The sequence below is a fragment of the Dipodomys spectabilis genome, unplaced genomic scaffold, assembly GCF_019054845.1.
Source record: "Dipodomys spectabilis isolate Male_0828 unplaced genomic scaffold, ASM1905484v1 ptg000017l, whole genome shotgun sequence".
Lineage (NCBI taxonomy): Eukaryota > Metazoa > Chordata > Mammalia > Rodentia > Heteromyidae > Dipodomys > Dipodomys spectabilis.
Genome location: NW_024870694.1, coordinates 20452176 through 20472856, shown reverse-complemented (window position 1 = coordinate 20472856; position 20681 = coordinate 20452176). Strand labels below are relative to the sequence as shown.

General features: G+C 37.0%; 1 protein-coding gene across 3 annotated transcripts in view; it reads left to right on the top strand.

The window, feature by feature from the left end:
- Vps8 (VPS8 subunit of CORVET complex) overlaps positions 1-20681 on the top strand; it is a 229142-nt gene that overhangs the window by 23414 nt on the left and 185047 nt on the right. For 2 of the 3 annotated variants that reach the window (XM_042668229.1, XM_042668220.1), the window contains 7 exons: positions 496-626; positions 2800-2893; positions 6264-6296; positions 7701-7755; positions 11159-11164; positions 16197-16321; positions 17291-17377. In XM_042668229.1, coding sequence (XP_042524163.1) covers positions 496-626; positions 2800-2893; positions 6264-6296; positions 7701-7755; positions 11159-11164; positions 16197-16321; positions 17291-17377 — 531 coding nt within the window. The remainder of the gene's footprint in view (positions 1-495; positions 627-2799; positions 2894-6263; positions 6297-7700; positions 7756-11158; positions 11165-16196; positions 16322-17290; positions 17378-20681) is intronic. The other variant, XM_042668236.1, reaches the window with a different exon arrangement.

Sequence of the window (20681 nt, the reverse complement as noted above, 5' to 3'; positions counted from 1 at the left end):
CACTTCATTGTCCATGGGCAGGATTCATATTATGAAATCAATACATATGTATGCAGTATTTCTTACCCAGGATACCTTTCTTATATCTGCTTGTCATAGTTCTTATAGTACTATATTCGGTGGTATTTATTGTCTTCTAATTGGACACTGTCTGTTAGTTAACCAGTGAAGTATCTTTAAGAATTATTCTGCAGCTAACAGTGATCTGCATAACAGTTCCTGTTTGTTGCTATAAGACAGAAGTTTTTGACATAAACTGTAAATACAGCTATATCTATGTAGTTGAAGTTTCATTTTGGCAGTTCTCTACTGTGCCTTTTTAGTTAATAAGAATGCATGGAATAGGGGTATAAAGCAGAAGCAGGAGTTTAATAAAGTATTATTTTTGGGAAAACCACTAAGGCCTATCTGAGTAGCTAGGATTATAGGAATGAGCCACCTTGTCTCAGACTATTTGTAATTTTGAGTTTATTGTTCTGTCTTCTTTCAATTTAGACTGATGATGAAGAAGAATCTTTTGTTCTTGAGGATCCTACACTGCTAAACATTGATACTATTGATTCTCACTCCTATGATACTTCATCTGTGGCAAGTTCAGATAGCGGTGACAGGACCAATTTAAAAAGGTAAATATTCATGCGTGGTATATGGCCAAAATATTTGATCGTTAAAAATGTCAATATTCCTTTATAGTACTATGATCTATTGATGCTCTTCATGAAAGTAGAAGGCCCACTTGTTTGAAAATAATAGCTTAGTAGATCTAAAGATTTAGGCAGTGTTGAGGGAGAAGATAAAAAGATGGTTAATATGACCACTGTCTTCTGTGCCCTACACACCCCTTAGACTCCCATTCTCTAAGATCAGCTTCAGTGTTCCTTCATCCCTTGGCGTAGGTTCAGAAGAGAATCTCAAAGATGATGAACAATTTGGAAATAGCTTCAATTTTGGCTGCTTTTCACTTTCTAAATTCTTGGAGAGAACATGACAAGGAAAGAGAAGTGGGGGGAGAATAATACAAATACTTCTTTCATTTACTTGTAACTTTACTGTGGATAGTGTTTCCTGTGGGTTTTGTTGTTGTTGTTTTGTTTTTGATGTTGAACAGCCTGGAAGTTGTCCCTTAGCTATTTGCTCAAGAATGTGCTTAAGCCACACCTCCACTTCAATTTCTTTGTGTATTTTTCCTTCTTCTCTTAAGGATCATTGCTGGATGGTCACCTGCTCACCACTGTATCTGGCTAGTAGATAAATGTTTTAGATGACCTAGATACTGCCTGCTTAGAAGTGTGATATTCTCCTGTTACCTCTATAATAAATTCACACATTCATTGTCACTTGGATCATTTAAAGCTCATCTCTCACACTCTCACTCCAGCCCAGTCTGAGCCTCCTTGCCTTCATTGTTCCCTGATACACAGGCACCATAGCATCTTTATATTTCTGCACATGCACTTGCCCAGCAGACTCAAGGTCATCCATCAAGGCCAAATCACACATTTTCTCCTTTCTAATAGTCCAAATAGAAATCTGTTCTTATTTGCATATTTTGCTACTTTGCTCATTTCTATTCTAACATTATCCTTCAACAGTTACTCACTAGTCCTTCCGGCTAGGCTGTGAGATCCTTGAGAGTAGAAACTGTGACTTCATTATTTGTTTCCCTAAAGTACACTTTTTTTTTTTTTTTGGTGCCAGTCCTGGGACTTGAACTCAGGGCTTAAGTGTTGCCCCGGAAGCTCTTTTTTGCTCAAGGCTAGCACTTTACCACTTCAGCCACAGTTCTACTTCCAGCTTTTTGATAGTTGATTGGAATCTCATGGACTTTCCTGCCTGGGCTAGTTTTGAACCTCCATCCTCAGGTCTTAGCCTCCTGAGTAGTTAGTATTATAGGAATGAGCCACCTGTGCCAGGCTAGCAGTATACTTTTAATTATACAGATTAGGCACTTAATGTTTGTTGAAAGTTTCAAACTTAATTTTTTGAGGCTTGTAAAGTGGCTCACACCTAGCTTACTTGAGAAGCTGAGATTAGGATAATTGTAGTTTGAGGCTAGGCCAGGCAGAAAAGTAAATGAGACCCCCATCTCAACCAACATAAAAAGTGTGGTAATGTGTGCCTGCCATCCCACCTGTGAAAGAGGAGGATTTATGTTCCTGGTCAGCCTGAGACTGTTTTAAAAAAAAGGGTGGGTGGGGGGGACGACACTGGGAGAAAGCATAAAGGGCAGGAGGTGTGGCATAGATGGTAGAATATTTCCCCAGCAAATGCAAGGCCCTGAGTTTAAACCATAATACCACAAATATAAATAAGCAAATAAATATTACTTGTTGAATGATGAATACTGTTAATGAAAGGAGCTATTAGTAGGAGCAACAGAGAGTATTGAGTGAGATATTGAGAAGGTGGTTAGTTGAAGAGTAGGAAGGGTGGTCATAGAAGATAAAAAGGCAACTGGGGGAAATTCAGATAGGGCATGAGGAGTGCTTGTAGACACCCTTCATGAAAACAGTAGGACCTATTGCTATGGTACTTACTATGAGCAAGGAGCCATGTGAATCAGTTAAAAAATGGTACTTCCATTCATTTCCCTACTTGTACATTCATTTCCCTACTTGAGGCTCAGCGTGGGCTTAGAACACATCTTACTGTAGGGCTGCTAAAGTCTTTATACTTCTTTTTAAAACAGAGCTAACAAATTACAAACAGTGCTATTTCTGCCTTTCTTCCTTCAAAGCATTGGAACCTTGCCTTTTGAACATTTTTCATCTGTTCTTAAATGTTTTTTTTTTTTTTTAGGAAGAAAAAATTACCTGATTCTTTTTCACTCCATGGATCAGTTATGCGACATTCACTTCTAAAGGGAGTTTCTGCCCAGATAGTGTCTGCAGCTGTGAGTATTTTGTTCTCCCCAGCTTTATAACCTGCAATGGCGTAATGAAGTAGGAATGAGCATAAAACAAAGCACAGCTCTTCTCTTGGCCTGAGGCTTAAGAAAAATAAAATCTGGCTTTCATGGTTTTTATGTGATTATTTTTGACTCATAAGACATGGCTACACATCTTGGCATAGAAATTAGTGCAGCCATGAAAATAAAGGTCTGCTCAGAGTTTTGGGTGTGCCTCAATGAAATATGGCAGCAAGCCTAGAAGAAAAACTATCTGCCTTTTTTTTACATTCCTTTTCAGGTTAGCTGCCATCTTGGGTGTATGATCGAAGTAAAGTGCTTGGTTTTACAAGAGAGAAATGATGGATCAGATTTTTTTTTTTTTACAACCAAATGGTTTGGAAAATAACCCACAAGTCATTCCATGTGCCTTATTTCATTAACTCTTACAATGTTAAAGTAGATAAAGGCATTTTACAAATTATAAAGCTGTTTTACAAATTAGAAGGTAGGCTCAGAAAAGAGACATTAGCTTTTGTTTGGCGGTCGCAGAGCAATTACTTAGATTTGGGGTTCTAGCTCCATGTCTAATACCTCTTCGTTGTGAAAGTGGTATTGGTGAATGCAGCCATTATATGATGACAGGAACCTACTATCTGTGGCCTTTTTAAATATAGAGTCCTTGGTTAATGTAAATAAGTATTTCATAGTTTATCAAGACAATAGACACTGATCACACTTTTCCTTTGACTAAAGTCTATACTTTTACTAAGTCTTGGAATTCTAGTATTCTGAATTCAGTGTGTAGATCCTGCATATAATAATAATGTCAGATCTGTTAGGAACTTTGATGTGGTTTCATGTTCTTTCCATAGAGTTTAATTGGCATTTTGCATATTCAATTTGGACAAGAAGTAGAGGTTTTGATTTTTTTTCAAGAGAGCAGGAAGTAGACACAGAAGTCACCAGGATATCAAAATCATGTTGTAGTTTTCAGGGTTATCACAGAAAGATCTTATTGCAGATTTTTGAAAAAGAAATAAAGAATAGGTTTGCACTGGGCAGCTCGTATATCCTGATCCACCTTGTATACACAATGTCAATTTAAATAGAAAGATGGTCAAGCAATGGAAGAAAGCTGGGCAATTGTCCTTCCTGTAGGTGGAGAGTAACTCATATATGCCAGAATGGGAACCACCTGTTGAGGATTACATTTCCATGACGTTTTCTGAATTTAATCCTTATGTAGGTGATGAAATTCATTCCTTTCAAAATCAAGATGAACCAGTACAGTCATTTGACCCACCTGTGCAGTTTTAAAAATATTTTGAATAATGGAGACTGAACTAAAACTCAGACGCTGTCCAGTGATTAGATAAATCTGTTTTTTAGAAAGGTTTCTCCTCCCTCTTGAAAAGGAGGGGAAAATTCTAATAAATCCCAGAGTGTTTGCATTCTGTTCTTATTTCCTTGCTATGGCTGAGCTCCTTTGGTATGTTCAAATGAAAACTGCTTTCGCTGTGACAGTCATCATGTGGTGCCTTCCTAATTTTGGATTACCAGCTCAATTTAAGTTGCATGCTTTTCTGTGATGGTTGGTTTATTAACATGTAAAGCTGGTTGTATTTTTGGATATTTTTCCTGAGTATCAGGCCTTCAGCCTTGTGGGCATTGATGTTATCAGGGCTGCTTAGGGCCTTGATCATCGGCTCCGGAGCCCATGCATGTAAAACACTTAGGAGAGATGAAATTTTTGGAGTGGTGAACCCCATTGCATAATTTTGGGATCTTTCTCAAAGTAATATGACATGTGGCTACATTTAAAATTAATTTAAATTAACGTTTTAAGGATCTTTATCATTTTAAGGATCAGCCTTAAGATACTACAGATGCCATAGTGCTGTGCCTTTGTTTCAATTTGCTTTTGAATGTGTTCAGCCCAGAAGAATCTCCTGGGGGTGCTTATTAAAAATACAGATTTCTGGGGACCACCCCAGACCTCCTAAATAGGAATCTTGCAGTATAAAGAGGGGATCTGCATTTGAATAGGCATCCCTGGTGCTTGTGTTGAAGTCTGGGTTTAGACTACCATTACCCTAAGATGTTACAGCACTGGTATTAAAATTCCATATTTTCTAAAATGCTTCCCACATCTGTGTGTTCTTAGCTTTTGAAGTCAGGTGACTTTTAGTTTTATTATTCAAATTCCAGTTTGAATATAGTTGATGTTTTTCATCAGTTGTCTCATTCCTTTTTCCCTCTCCAGAACACAAATCATGAATCAATACTTGTATGTTTCTTAATTGTCTAGCATTATTAGGCATGCTATACCTGAACATATGTACATGAAACTGGATATATGTTGCTCTCCAAAACCTTTCTTACATTTCCATGCACTTGAATAAGTTTCCTAAGTTTATGAGAAGCTCTATAAAATTAGGTAAATGGATTCTGCCTTTGAGAGATAACAGTAAGGAGTTAACCACACTGACAGAGACAGACAAAGCAAATATAAAGTGATCTAAATAGCCTGACCTGGGAGCCCTGAGTTTGAAACAGTCTAATCACTTCTGAGTAGCTTTGGGCAAGTCTACCAAACTGAAACTTGTTTTCTTGATCTGGAAAACCATTCGTACTGCCGGCCTGTTCTTTCTCTCCAAGTTTGAAAAGCTCTTTGCTTCTATAATGGTGCATCACTGTGAGCTGCCATTATTATGTAACGCTATTTAAGGGTTGAGAGGTGTAAAAAAAAGCATCAGGTAGATACTTTTACACTTTGTCCCTTTTTATTCTTGTTTTGACCCTCAGGACAAGTTATTGGGCTACATAGAGGAATATTTGCTATCTATGTGAACACATGGGGAGATTAATACAAGAACAGTTATGAGACTTTGAATTTGTAAGGAGCTGAACTAACAATCTTCACTGTCTTAGGCTGAAGAACGATTCAGTATCTCCTTCTGGGGCTTGATTTAGAGTTAGCAGGCAATCTGCTGGACAGGAAGCTCCTATTGAAGTAGGATGTCTTCAGCCCATGTTTCTCTCTTGAATTTCCATGAACTCCTACAATTTTGGCCCAGTAGTATAATGGTGTGTTTACATTATGGAAAAAACAGACCTCTTTCCTCTCTTTTTCCTTTAAATTTCCATTTATAATCAATATTCTTCCTGAATCATCTGCTACAGTTAGTAAAATAAAATGATCCACTCTTGTGCTCTTTGTTGTGAATATATGCAGTTTTTGTAAGGCAAAAACGAAGGTTCCACTTCTTGTCTGAATTGATTAGATCAAAGTGTATGTAAAAAGAGACCCTTATGCCATATTCTACTTTCAAATAATATCTTTTCAAATACTTCTTTTTTGAATTTTATTTAGGACAAAGTAGATGCTGGCTTGCCTACAGCAATTGTAAGTATACTTTTAACCTTTTGAAAGTAAGCCCTTTGTCTGATTGGGTTTTCTTAGATTTGTTTTTACAGTGTTCAAAGTGGTTACATCTGCTATTATGATAATGAGTTCACAAGTCATTTTAGCCTTAGTAGTTAGGTTTAAAATTTGTCCATGAAAGATGTTTTCTTTTTTCTAATGTATATTACTCTTTAGGTTTTTATTTGAGAAGCAAATAATAATGATTAGCCTTTTCTCACTTTGTTTGTATGTAGTGTCACCTTGATAGAGTAAATTTGCTCCTCCTGTGATCAGTCTCCCTTCTGTCATAGAGAATGGAAAAACATTCGGTGAAATCACTTTGAGATTAGTAATATAGATTTAACAGCCCTGGGCTCCATTGCCAAATCTGCTGCATAGTAAATCTGTATACTAAACCTGTGCAGACCTGGGGGTTGGAGAATATTGAAAGTACACTAATGCTTCTTTTTTCTCATCTTTCTCCAGCTGCCCCATTAGTCTTTGGTGAGGAAAGTGAGCTTGTAACATTTCTGGGGCCTTTTGACCCCTTGGATAAACAAGGGAAAAGCACTCTCATGCCTTTCATATACCTACTAGTAGGCTCTTGATTGGGCTGAATAATTGTCTTTTACTTTGTCTGGACACTGGTGTTTTTTAAAAAGTACATTTTATTTTTATTTTTTGGTGGTACTTTTATTTGAACTCCGAGGCAGTTGATCTAATGCTGAGCTATACCTCCAGCCCTTTGTTGTTCTTCCTTTTTTTTTTTTTATTGTTAGGGTCATGTTTTCTGCTAGGCACACTCCTGGACTGCAGTTCTCTCATTCTTTATTTTATTTATTTATTTATTTAGGGTCCGGTCGTGGGGCCTGAACTCTGGGCCTGGGCGCTGTACCTCAGCTCTTCAGCTAAGGTTAGCGCTCTACCACTTGAGCCACAGCACCACTTCCGGCTTTTTTCTTTTTTGCTTATGTAGTGCTGAGGAATCGAACCCAGGGCCTCATGCATGCAAGGCAAGCACTCTACCACTGAGCCACCTTCCCAGCCCAGTTCTCTCATTCTTTACCTCCCACCATAGCTGGGAATTCAGGTACACACCATGTCTGTCAATTGGTTGAGAAGTGATTTTAGGGACTTTTTTGCCAGGCTGGCCTCCCAACTGCAGTACCCCTGATCTTAGCTTTCCAAGTAATAGTACATGATATGTTGATAGTGTTTCTCTTTGAGAAAATAGATTCCCAGAAATAGAATATCCTAAGTTTGATTTCCCATTTTGCCTCCTAAATGAAATTCTTATTTATGACGGTACCAGAGGAGGACAGAGGAAGACAGACCAATAAACTACAGTTATTTCAGGATCTTTGATGTGTTGTCTTAAAATGTAATTTTCCCTTTTGTTTTCAGGCAGTGTCCAGTTTGATAGCAGTGGGTACATCTCATGGATTGGCCTTAATATTTGGTAAATTTTCTAAGTACTTTCTTACTTTTAAATATTAAGAATCCTTTCAGGGGGGAGGGAGGAGTTAGAGAGGTGGGAGGGAAGGGATAGTAGAGGAAAAACAAAGGAGGGGGTAACAATGCGCAATAGGAAATGTACTCATTACCTTACTCATGTAACAGTATCTTTACAATAAAAATTTTTTTTAAAAAAATCCTTTCAGGTTTTATGTTTTTAATCACATTTTATATAATGGACCTTCTTTTTTATTTTATATTTTCTTTTTAAAAAATTTCAGGGGTATTTATTTTTATAGTTATTATAAAAGTGATATATAGAGGGCTTACCATTTCATAAATCAGGTAATGAGTATATTTCTTTTTGGACAGTATCATTCCTTCGTTTGCTCAAACTTTCCCTTTTCTTGCCCCAGACTCCCAAGTGCGGGAATTACAGGTGTGATCCACCATGCCCCACTGAGAATACTTAATAGCTGAAACATAATTTGATCTATGTAGAACCTTGTATATTAATTTACTATACTGTAGATAACAAAATATTTTTCAGTTTTTGAACAATTTAAATTTATATTTGTAAATCTATTATTACCAAAACTTTATATAATATGTAATTATGATGCCTACTGTTATCAATTGTGATTGAGATAATCAGTTTTATTGATTGGGCACCAGAAGGATGGAAAAATATGTTTTTGAAATAACTTTAGAATTGATTCTCTGAATAATACTTTTTTCTTGCTAAATAGTTGTTATATATTCATAATGGAGAATGTAGAGAAATATAGTTGAACAAAAAGTTGAGGATGTAAAATACCAGATTTTAGGATGCAGGAGCAATCTGATATTTCTAGGTGACCTTCTAGTGTTTCTTTTTATATGTACATATGCACATATACATCCCCAAATAGGATCATGTTAATTTATAATCTGCTTTTCATTATAGGTTTGTCCATAGTATGCTTTGTGTGTGTGTGTGTGTGTGTGTGTGTGTGTGTGTGTGTGCGCATGTGCGTGCCGCGTGCGCACGTGTGTGTGTGTGTGTGTGTGTGTGTGTGTGTGTGTGCGCATGCACACAGGCATGTACGTGCCAGTCCTGAGGTTTTTTTTTTATTTGTGAACATACTCTACAGAGGGGTTACAATTACATGGGCAAGATAATGAGTACATTTCTTATCAAGCATTGCAGCCTCCTCCTTTGTTTACCCTTCACATCCCTTCCCAGCCTCCCCCGCTCCCCCAACCCTCCCCCCCCATCCTCCCCCCCCCCCCTCCCCAATCCTGAGGTTTTAACTTGGGCTGAGCACTGTCCCTGACCTTTTGTGCATGCTAAAGACTAGCTAGCATTCTACCACTTGAGTCACATCTCTACTTCCAACTTTTTGGTTGCTTATTGGAGATAAGAGTCTCATGGAGTTTCTTGCCAAGCTGGCTTTGAACTGCTAGTTTCAGATCTCAGCCTTCTGAGTAGCTAGGATTGTAGGTATGAGCCACTGGTGCCTGGCTTTCTTTTTTTGGGGGCGGGGGGAGGTCCGGTCATGGGCCTGAACTCTGGGCCTGAGCACTGTCCCTCAGCTCTTCAGCTCAAGGCTAGCGCTCTGCCACTTGAGCCACAGTGCCACTTCCGGCATTTTTCTTTTTGCTTATGTGGTGCTGAGGAATCGAACCCAGGGCCTCATGCATGCAAGCCAAGCGCTCTACCACTGAACCACCTTCCCAGCCCTGGTGCCTGGCTTTCTATAATATGCTTTTTAATGGATCCATAGTAAACTCGAAAGGATTTATCAGAATTTAATTAACCATCTCCTCCCAGAAGATATTTAAGTTGCTTCTAAATAAATAGTGCATGAGTATCTTCAGTTCTGCAGTTTTTTTCATGCATATTACTAAAAGTATATTGCTTAGGTCAGGACCTATACACTAAATAATTAATATTTTTGTATAATTGCCTTCTAGATAAGTTTTATCAGATTAGTCTCCTATCAGGTGTAAGAATACATATTTTCTCTAAGGGTACAATTACTATTTAGAACATTCTACTTTTTGAGGAAAATCTTATAAGGCTTTGTAATTTAGTCTTATTATTTCACATATGAGATGATTGAGGACCAGAGAGTGACATATGCAGATCCAAGTCTAGAATCAAGGCGTACTGAATTCTAGATCAGCTCATTTCCATAGTCCAAGTCTTCATATCCCAAGCAGTTCTCCTGTTCTGAGAAAAAGGGAGGCAAATTCCAAGATATAATGGGAAAAATAGAAGAACTGAGGTTAATGAGGGGAGAGTAGAATACATATATTTATCAGTAAGTAAGATGCATGTTAATTTTTTTGTTCCCACTTCCTAATACTCACCTGTCCTCAACTCCGTCTGCTTTGACATTCTTTTCTTATCAAGAGGTTCTAAGAATATGTGACTGCTTATAATCAAACCTGCGTTGAGCTTACTGCAAACCAATTGAAATGAATACTTTTAAAAATAACAGAGGAAAAGAATACATTACCTTCTAATACTGTCTCTTTCATTTCCTTAGGCCTGCTTTCTGGGTTTTTAGATCCCCCAGCAGCTTTCTTATAGATTTGATGAAATAGTAATCTTTTATTATAGCCTTATGGAGAAGAAAGTATGCCAAAGTGAGAAGGAATCAGTATTCTTAGTATGATTTGAGTTTTAATAAAGTAGATTATAAATTTTACTCATTATTCTTTGAAGGAAGAAGTTTAGACAGCACTTTTTAACAAATGGATTAAAATATGCTAAAAAGCCCAGAAACAAATAGCAGACACTATGAAGTGTCTAGACAAGAGGTCTGGGTTAGATCTGATCTTTTAAAAATGTCTGTATTGATTCTTGAAGACACTGTAGAGAAAAACTATACTTATTTAAGTACTATTAGAATCTCTTTGAAATAGAGTTTGAGTCATCAAAATAGTTATCATAAACCTTACTTAATGTATGATGTATGGTGCCTGTTCTTATAGGCACTTGTGTATCTGGGTTTTTACCTTGTATAGGGTCTCAAATGTTCAAAAATTGATGTTTCCCTATCCCAAGATTCTTTTCTTTTTCTTTTTTTTGAGGGGGGCAAGCAAAAGAGGGAAAGGGGGTTGTTAGTATAATTTAGTGCATTCTCTTTTAGAAATTGTCCTTGTTTCTAGCTAACTGAAATGTGGATTTACTTACTATACTGTTATTTGAATATTAGACATTTTCCTAGATCTAGTATCTGAATATAATTATAAATGCTAGAAACATCAGTGATCGAATTTAATATCATTCTGACCAATAACTAAATCTTGTCATTTATACCCTTCAGATTTTACCTGCATTTTCTCTGAACTTTGAACTGATTTCTTCTTTTTTTTTTTTCCTCTCTCTTTTGATCTTTTCTTTGTGGATTCAAAAGGAAAAGGTATAGTAAATTTGGTATGAGTAGTTCTTTTTCTTTTGACTTTTTAATGTTGAAAGAGAATACTGTCAATTATAGTGGATACCCTCTTATGAAAGAAAACTAAGTGAAAATTGGTTAAAGCAAGAATTGTGAAAAAATATAAATATATGCATATCTTCAATGTTTTGGTCTCTTAACTAGTTTTTACTATGTGGTAACTACCAATTTATTTCCTAATATTTTGATTACAGTCTTTAAGTTTGTATGTGCCAGTTGGAGGTCTTCAGCAACTTTTTAGGGACTGAATTTCATCAATAATGGGTTATGCAAAATTCAAGCACCTGTGACTCAATCTATGAGTGGAAAATACTACATTTTAACAAAACTTTCCTTTAATCTTTTACTGTTATTTTTTCAACACCTCATTTCATGACAGTCTTATAAAATAACTCACCTTTATCAAATTTGTCTGAAACATCTACTGTTCATTAGAATAGTGCTTTCTTTTTTACTGTTGGTCAGTTTATATACTGTTTATTTACTTGGTTCTTTTGTTATTATTTGTTTTTTGGTATGGGTCTTGGGTTTGAACTCAGAGCTTGGATGCTATCCCTGAACCTTTGTGTTCCAAGCTAGTGCTCTGCGTTTTTTGGTAGTTAATTGGAATTAAGAGTCTCATGGATTTTCCTACCTATACTGGTTTGAATCAGGATCCCCAGATCTTAGCCTCCTGAGTACCTAGGGTTACAGGCATAAGCTACCAGTGACCAACTCTATTTACATTTGTAAACATGTCAATGGATGATAGATGTCTAAAATTGACACTGGGTCTTTTAGAATGTAGCAGTGATCTGGAAGGTAGCCAGTTAGCTATGGGGATTCAGTGCATCCTAGTCTTTATCAGGAAGTTTTACAGGAGAATGGAACCTTTAAGGTAAAAGTGCTTTTCCGTTTTATGAACATTGGTGAAAAATGTTCCCTAATAAGATCTCCTTTCTTATTCTCCATTGGTCTTAGAGAATATTATAGTGTGAATAAAGGATAAGAATAGTATTGTTTTCTACACACACGATAAATTTGATTTCCTCTAAAAGGTAGGTTTCCTGCTTTGATTGTCTTTGGACCTAATTAAAACAAATTAGGGCGGAGAGATAGAGGATTGGATTAAATTTGATATATAGAAGAATTAGAAATTCTTAAAGAGTGTGTTCAAATTCATATTTTAAGGTTATTGTAGACTTTATTATTTGGCTTTTCTTTGCTATTAAGCTTATTATTCCTTTTTGTTTTGTCTTGTCTTGTGTTATTTGAGAGATAGGATCTCGTGATCCAGCTCAGACTGACCCCAACTCACTATGTACTTAGCTCTGTCCAGGTCCTGTTATTCTTCCCATCTGACTAATATTTAAGTGTTTTATGTTTATTTTAACTACATATATTTTAACCTCAGAATTTTCCAGAATTATCTGACTACAACAGTGTTTAGTTATTCTAGTAGGAAAAAACCTGCTGTCTTCTTTCCACAGAAAGCCTACCTTTTCTGAATTTAGTTGTACTTATATAAAAGCAAGGTTGTTAACATAAAGATAGAATAGGAATTGAAAATTTTCTTTGTGGAGTCAAAGTAGATTACATTTTATATGTAGTCCATTGCCCATCTCATCACTTGCTGGTTTTGAATGTTTGTATATAAATCTAATCTATAAATTAATTGGTGATGGAAACCTAACAATATTTGAGGGACATTGAGTTTGTGCACTACCTTATTATTTTTTTTCTTTTCAGCAAAGTGGTGAGCTATTGGATGTTTTCTATATTAGGTACATGAAGATAAGAGGAGTAAGAGAAATTGAGTGACATTCCAAAAATAGCCTAGATATATAGCTGAAATGCTTGCAACTCTTCAGGTGTAGTGTTCGGATTAAATTTCAGGAGTGGATGTTTCACAGACATGGTATTTTATAGAGGAACATTATAAAAATAGCAAAAAAAACATTTTTAAAATCAAGAAAAAGAATGTGTGCAGTGACATAACCCCAAGTGATATAAAAATATTCACTGGAAGATTCTGATGGTATAACTCCCTTCAACAATTATCTTACAGTTTATCAAAATGTATATCAGGAAGCTGGCACTTCTGTTGTGTTTGATGTGTGGTCTGTGTATATGTGAAAGGTATAGGGATAGAAGAAGGGTAGGTGAATATTCAATGTGTGAAAATGGAACTAGGAAAATTGAGGGAATGATGGGATGGGGAGAGATGGAGGAGAATGACAGAAGGGATGACATTGATCAGGATGCATTTTACTCATAAACTGGGCTGTTGAATTGAAACCCTCTTGTACAGCTACTTCTTCAAGTATGGGGAAAATTGCATACAAATGTGCAATTATCAATAAAAAGTAAATGTAGTATTTATTTCAGGAGTGACCAAGGTTGATGATTTAGTTTCCTCTCTTAGCTGGTTTTAGCATGTGGGGAGAATGACTAGGAAAGCACAGTCATGTATGGCATTTTAATCTTGTGTTTTTGATATACCTTTTCCTTCCCTCTTTTCTTTCCTTGCCATTCTTAACTTTCCTCTCTTTTCAGTGCTTTTATTCTCTATTTGATTATACCCTTCCATTCTCCTGCTCACTCTCTTTGCCTTATAAGAATTCTTATGTTTTCTAATTTAAGTGTGAACTTAGTTAATTGAGAAAGCAATAGTGAGTATATTAGTGGATCAGAATTCTCTGAAGTTTGCATTTCAAAGCAGTTCCACAAAGGATCTCAGCAGTGTGATATTTGAAAACCATTCTGTATCTGAAAGACAGGCCACCAGACTCCAGGGTGCTTCTTTGTGGTATGAAATTTCATACCAGCCTCTGTCTTTGTCCTCTTACTTTCAGTTCATCTGTTGCCAATATGTGTGACCCAGGGTGGTGACGTGCGCGCGCACACACACACACACACACTATTGCCCGCACACACACACACACACACACACACACACACACACACACACACTCACACACTATTGCCCACGCATGGTATCATGTCATTTTCCAAACAGATATGTGGATAATCCATCAACCGTGTAGGTGGCCCTGACAAAGTAACGATCACGGAACACACTGTTGAAGGTCAGCAGTTTCAGTGGAACAAAATGAAATAAGATGCAAGAAAGTTAGAGAATAAGGAGAAGTTTTAATAATTAGGATTAAATTAAGTGAGTAAAGTAGGAGGAGGCCAGTCTGTGTATATAAGCAGAAGAAATCTATAATTGTATCATTCTAGATGTGAACATATGACTTAAAATAGACCTTCTACATTTGAGTTTGTTCCTTTTTGAATTTTTTTACTTCAGAAATCCAGAAGCTAAAATAACTTGGAAATGGTATTTTCTGGGTACCAGTTACGAAATAGCTATTGTTTCAGAACTCTTTAGGTGGTTGATTGCTTTTAGATTCAATTTATGAACACGGAAAATTACTCTTACAATGTTCACTTTGCACAGGCAAAAGTAATTACCTAATATCCCTACACCTGAGAATGAAAGTCTGCAGGTTCCTTCTGATGATTAGGTTTACTCTAACAGAAGGTAGATTTGCAAATGTGAAAGCTGTTCAGAAGGTTATGATGACTGAGTGAGAGGCACCGAGCCAAGTCTAGGAGTGTTGATTCTCTCATAGTCTTGGCTCTCAGAAGGTCACAGTCTCACAGGAAAGTGAAGACAGATCTAAAATCTAGTGGTCTAGATAAGTAAAGGAGGTATATACAGATGTTAGGGGGGTTAAGAGAACTCCTGGTTCTGTGGTTTGCAGTTGCTTTTTTTTTTTTTCCTAAAGAGTTTTATTTTGTCACATACCGTCTTACATTTAGGTTTTTGTTTTCCATCTCCTTTTTTCCCCCCAAGTACAATCATGAACTCTATAAAATAAACATTGCCTAGGAAAAGCCCTTGGACAATTCCTTTTATTTATTATGTAATAACATTTAATAAATGTTTGAGTGCCTCCTAGAAAAATCACCATCTGATTTTTCTAGTTGGTGATTAAGGCAAGGTCCTTATACTCAAAGACCTTAATATAGTAGAGATTTGAATTATTTGCTTCTAGCATATTGAACATCATGCATGAAACCCTTTTCTGAAGTAGTTTAAATGTTTACTCCAAAAGTTTATTTGCACTTCTTCATGGGTAATATAAATGTAAATTTCAACTAAATTCCAAACTAAAACATTTTAACTTTCTTTTTTCCAGTCTTGGGTCTTGAACTCAGGGCCTGGGCACTGTCCCTGAGCTTCTTTTGTTCTAGGCTAGCACTCTACCACTTGAGCCACAGCACCACTTCCGGCTTTTTCTGTTTATGTAGGGCTTCTTGCATGTTAGGCAAGCACTCTACCACTGAGCCACATTCCCAGCCCCACATTTTAACTTTTTAAGTTTTGATTTTTGAAGGAGTGGGCAATGTCCCATCTAGGTGAGACTAATATAAGGCCTGTGTGACAGAACAAACATATATGCTTCTTGAATGCTTCTGACTAGCTGCTTGAGTCTATCTGCCTGTATTGATAATATGGTAATGGCCCTTGGTAGGCACAAGGTTCCTTACCCCTGCAAAAAGGTAATAGTAGTAAGTAGTAGTGCCTGTATCCTAGCATCTTGAAAATAGCACAAAAACAATTCTAGATGAGGCAGCTGAGAGATGGTTGATTTAAGAATATACAATTTTAGACTTATCATTGGTACTTTTTACGTTTTCTCTTAATGTTTTCTCTGTTCCTGGTATATCAATGCCTAGCTTCTACTCAGTGCTCAGTAAATGTGTTTTTAAATGAATGTGTCTTCATCATCTACTTTTGATTCTTGCCACTTCCAGTCTTTAAAAACATGCCTATGTTATATTTATGTATTTGTTTTCTTAAATTCCCCTGCCACCCCTGATTGGGGATTGAACCCAGGACTTTGTGTGTGCTAAGCAAGCATTCCCCCATTTAAGCTAAGATTACCCTCCTGCCCCCATCCCTCTTCCACTTCTTTCACTTGTCTTTGAAAACTGCTTTCTTCAGACCAGAATCAAGCATTGCGGCTCTGCTTGGGTAGCACTAGTGTTGGAGCTCAGTATGGTGCCATCTCTGCCCTTAGCATCAACAATGACTGCTCCAGACTTCTTTGTGGGTTTGCTAAAGGCCAGGTAAGATGTAAAATTTCTTTCTTACCCAAGATAATGTTATAATTAATTTTTAAAAACTAATGTCTTTAGATCACCATTTTGAAGACAAATATATATTTTCAGGTAGTATGTCTAATAAAGCTAAGTTGAGTTTGCTCAGTATGACTTTCGTTAAAAGTTTTAAATTATTGACTGAGATAGAGTCTATAATTTTTGTTGTTGGTGGTGGTGGTAGTGGTCGTGGGCCTGAACTCTGGGCCTGGGCACTGTCCCTCAGCTCTTCAGCTCAAGGCTAGTGCTCTACCACATGAGCCACAGCACCACTTTCAGCTTTTTCTGCTTACGTGGTGCTGAGGAATTGGACCCAGGGTCCCATGCATGCAAGGCAAGCACTCTACCACTGAGCCACCTTCTCAGCCCCGAGTCTATAATTTTTATATTGGAATTCATGAGTCTATTTTAATAAATAGCTTTTTAAAACCAAATGGAATTATAGAAAACCTATCTCCTTATGGTAGTAGTACATATTTTGTGGCTGCTTTTTAGGTACATTATATTTTGCTTTCTCTCATTGCTGATAACTGTTTAGGCATATCTTTCTTTCCACTTCTGAGACTGACCATAGGATGTGGTTTTTCCCATCTTTTGATTTATGCATCACTAGTTGGTTTGGCACTAAGCCTTTCTTGTAATTTTTACCAGTGCTAAACAGATTGACTTATCAGAGAAATCACTTCCATTTCTCAGTATATGATCAACATTTGAAATCTAAGGGGCCAAGTGGATTGGGCAGGATGAGGGGTAGATGAAGGCAGAATAAAGGCTCTGTGCTTTAATGGAGCTGCAGCCTCTAGGTATGTTTAGCTTTATGGTTCTTTGCTTGCAATGTTTATAGGCAAGGAAAAGATTATTTCAGCCAGAATGGCAGCATACTTAAATCCAAAAAAAATAGCAGTAAATTTGTTTTTAAAGCACCTAGTTGTCTTATAGATCACCATGTGGGATTTGGCCAGTGGAAAACTTCTCAGATCAATAACAGATGCTCATCCTCCAGGAACAGCAATATTGCATATCAAGGTAATAACTTTGTTTTCTTCTGCTAATCCTCTTTATTAGTATGCCTTTGTGTCATCTTTAAGATAAATTTATCTATATTGATAATCAGAAGCCTTCCAAATGTATTTATCACAAAGCTAAACATTATGTGATGAGTTCAACAAAAAGTTTTCCCAAGTTAAAAGCAGAGATGGGCTAGTATTCAACTTCTGATTGAATTGAAGTCTAGTAGATATAGCAGCAAAAAGGGCAAATTATGTGATCCCAGAGTAGAGGCTGGCAACAAAAGCAGGCAGCACCCTGCTGAACACTTATATGGAGATTTTAAAAGCTCTTTTTACCTTGTTTAGTCAGCCAAGATTTTATTGCAAAGGTGGCGGTGTGCTCTGTCTGTTGTTGGAAGTGGCCTGAGGTTCAAGGCACCAATCATGAAAGAACCAAGGTTTGGATTATGTTGAGAAATGAATCTATTGGTTTATTTTCTTTCAGGCCTCTACGAGAAATGCATTAAGATCTGTCTTGGTTTTTTCCTTCCAGACTTGAAAACCATAAACTGACTTAAGTAAGAGATTTCTTTTTATAAGTACATGTGAACCTTGGTTCTTGCCTGCTGGCAAGCCCATGTTCAGAGGCATAAAAGGTAAAGGACCTTAACTAGGAAATCTAAAATCAGATCTTCTAGATTCTAATCTCATACATATTTTGTTGCTTAGCTATGTGGAGTTCTCATCCACACACATGCTTTTTAAAATCTGCAGCATCTGGAGTTTATATATCTGCATCTAGGTTAGTTACAAAAAAGTCTCTTGTGACAAAGCAGCATTGAAGCATTTGGTAACAATGAAAACAACAGAGACAAGTAAAAGTAGAGAGAATTTCTCCTCTTTCAATGCATGTTGCTAATGTATCGACCTTTTTTCCTATGGTATGTGCCAACTTGTAATATGTTATAATTGTTTATATGTAGCTTATTTCTCTTAATCGATTAAGATCTTTGAAATCAGAATCTGTCATTTGTTTTATGTTTTACATGTAGCAACTGCTCAATAAATGTCTGATTGAGGAATAAATGGAGTTATCTTTACTAGCTATACTCAGCTCAAAAAAATTAAACTTTCCCCAAACAAATCCTTTAAGAAACAGCAACCCAATTAATAAATGGACTAAAGACTTCTCCAAAGAAGAAATAAGAATAGCCAATAGACACATGGAGATTTGTTTGGGATCTTTAGCCATACAAAAAATTCAAATCAAAACAACTTTGAGATTCCACTTCACCACAATTACAATAACAATTATCAAGAAAACTAAATAACAGATGCTGGTAGGGATGTGGCCAAAAGAGAATGCTACTACACTGTTGGTGGGAATGTAAATTTGTTTAGCTACTCTGGAAAACAGTGTTGAGGTTCCTCAAAAGACTCAAAGAGCTTCCCTATGACCCAGCAATTTTACTCTTGGGTATCTATCTAGGTGGCCACAAACCAGGCCACACTAAAGCCACCAGCAAGACCATGTTCATTTTATCATTGTTTATTGTAGTAAGATATGGAATCAACCCAGATTCTCCTCAGTGGATGAACAAATCAAGAAAATGTAGTACATATGCCCAATGGAATTCTATACTTCTTTCAGAAAGAATGACATCATCTCATTCACAAGGAAATGGAAAGATTTAGAAAAAATTTTACTAAGTGAAGAAAGCAAAATCCAAAGAAATGTAGGCTTCATATGATTTCCCTCATTAGTCATAATTAGAATGTGCCTCTAAATCTACAGGTAAAAGACAAATAATTATACTTGGACATGATTAAACAGCACTCTACACATTTTGTATAGTGAGAAAAAGGAGGATATTCTTAGGAGAGGATCACAAGTGCTCAATGATGCCTATTGAAGTGACTCCAAAAATTGGAAGCAAGAGGTTTTTTTATTGTACTCTTTTCAGTTCTTTTTTTTCTTTACTTTTTTCCTTTCATTTATTCCCTTCTGTCTCTTTTATGATTTCTGTACCCTTTGTCTTATATATAATAAGTTCATCTGATTTAGGGAGGGGAAGGAGAAGCGCAGAAATGGTGGGACAAAGAGTGAGCCAATTCAGCAGTGAAACCCACTAGACACTATGTTGGGAATGAACTGTGGCGAAGTTGGGAGGCGAAAAACTGGGAGAGAATAAGGAAGGGGGTGACACTGTTCAAAAGGAAACGTACTCATTACCTGACTTATGTAACTGTAATCCCTCTGTACATCACCTTTACCATAAAATTTTAAAAAGTTAATGACTGGCCAGTCCTTTTGCAGAAAAAAGTGAAAAACAGATACAAAAGAAATAGAAACGAGGAGGATATAGCTAGGACTAAAAGCACAGTACTTCCAAGTGCCAGTGCCTCACACCTGTAATCCTAGCTACTGAGGAGGCTGAGATCTGAGGATCAAGATTTGAAGCCAGGGCTGGGAAGGTGGCTCAGTGGTAGAGCGTTTGCCTTGCATGCCTGATGCCCTGGGTTCGATTCCTCAGCACCACATAAGCAAAAAGAAAAAAGCCGGAAGTGGCGCTGTGGCTCAGGTGGTAGAGCGCTAGCCTTGAGCTGAAGAGCTGAGGGACAGCGCCCAGGCCCAGAGTTCAGGCCCCACGACCCGACCCCCCCCCCCCAAAAAAAAAAAAAAAAGATTTGAAGCTAGCCTGGGCAGGAAAGTCTGAGACTCTTACCTCTAGTTAATTAGCTGGGGGTGGAGGTATGGCTCAAATGGTAGATCATTATCCTTGAGCAAAAAAACTCTGGGCAGGGCTCAGGCCCTGAGTTCAAGCCCCAGGACCAGCACAAATTAAAAAACAGTATCAGGAGCTGTTATGTGCAGATGCTGACATTAGAGAAGTATACATATGTGGTTGAATACTTCTGAAATTTGATTGACAACAGATACATGCACTTGAGTACCTGTTCTCATTGTTCTCTAAACTTAATCCTTCATCCTATCAATAGCAATTTGGGCTTTCATCTTTTTTGTGCTTTTTTGTGTGTAACTATATAAATAGACTGCTATACTAATTTAAAGCATTTTATATAATGCATACACAAGAAGTAGAAAAGGAAATAGAAACATGAGTTCTCTTATTCATCCTGAACTCCAGTGAACCATTTCATGAATGCTTATAGGATACATGCTTCCCACATTGGCTTTGAGACAAAAATAGGGCACTTATGTGTAGTGGAGGAAGGAGACTCTTGCTTCCTGCTTTACACCATCCCTCAGTAAAAAGGCATGCCAGTTAAGATGGTTCACCATCCTTTGGCTTTTTAAGAGCCTGGGCACTATAAATGAT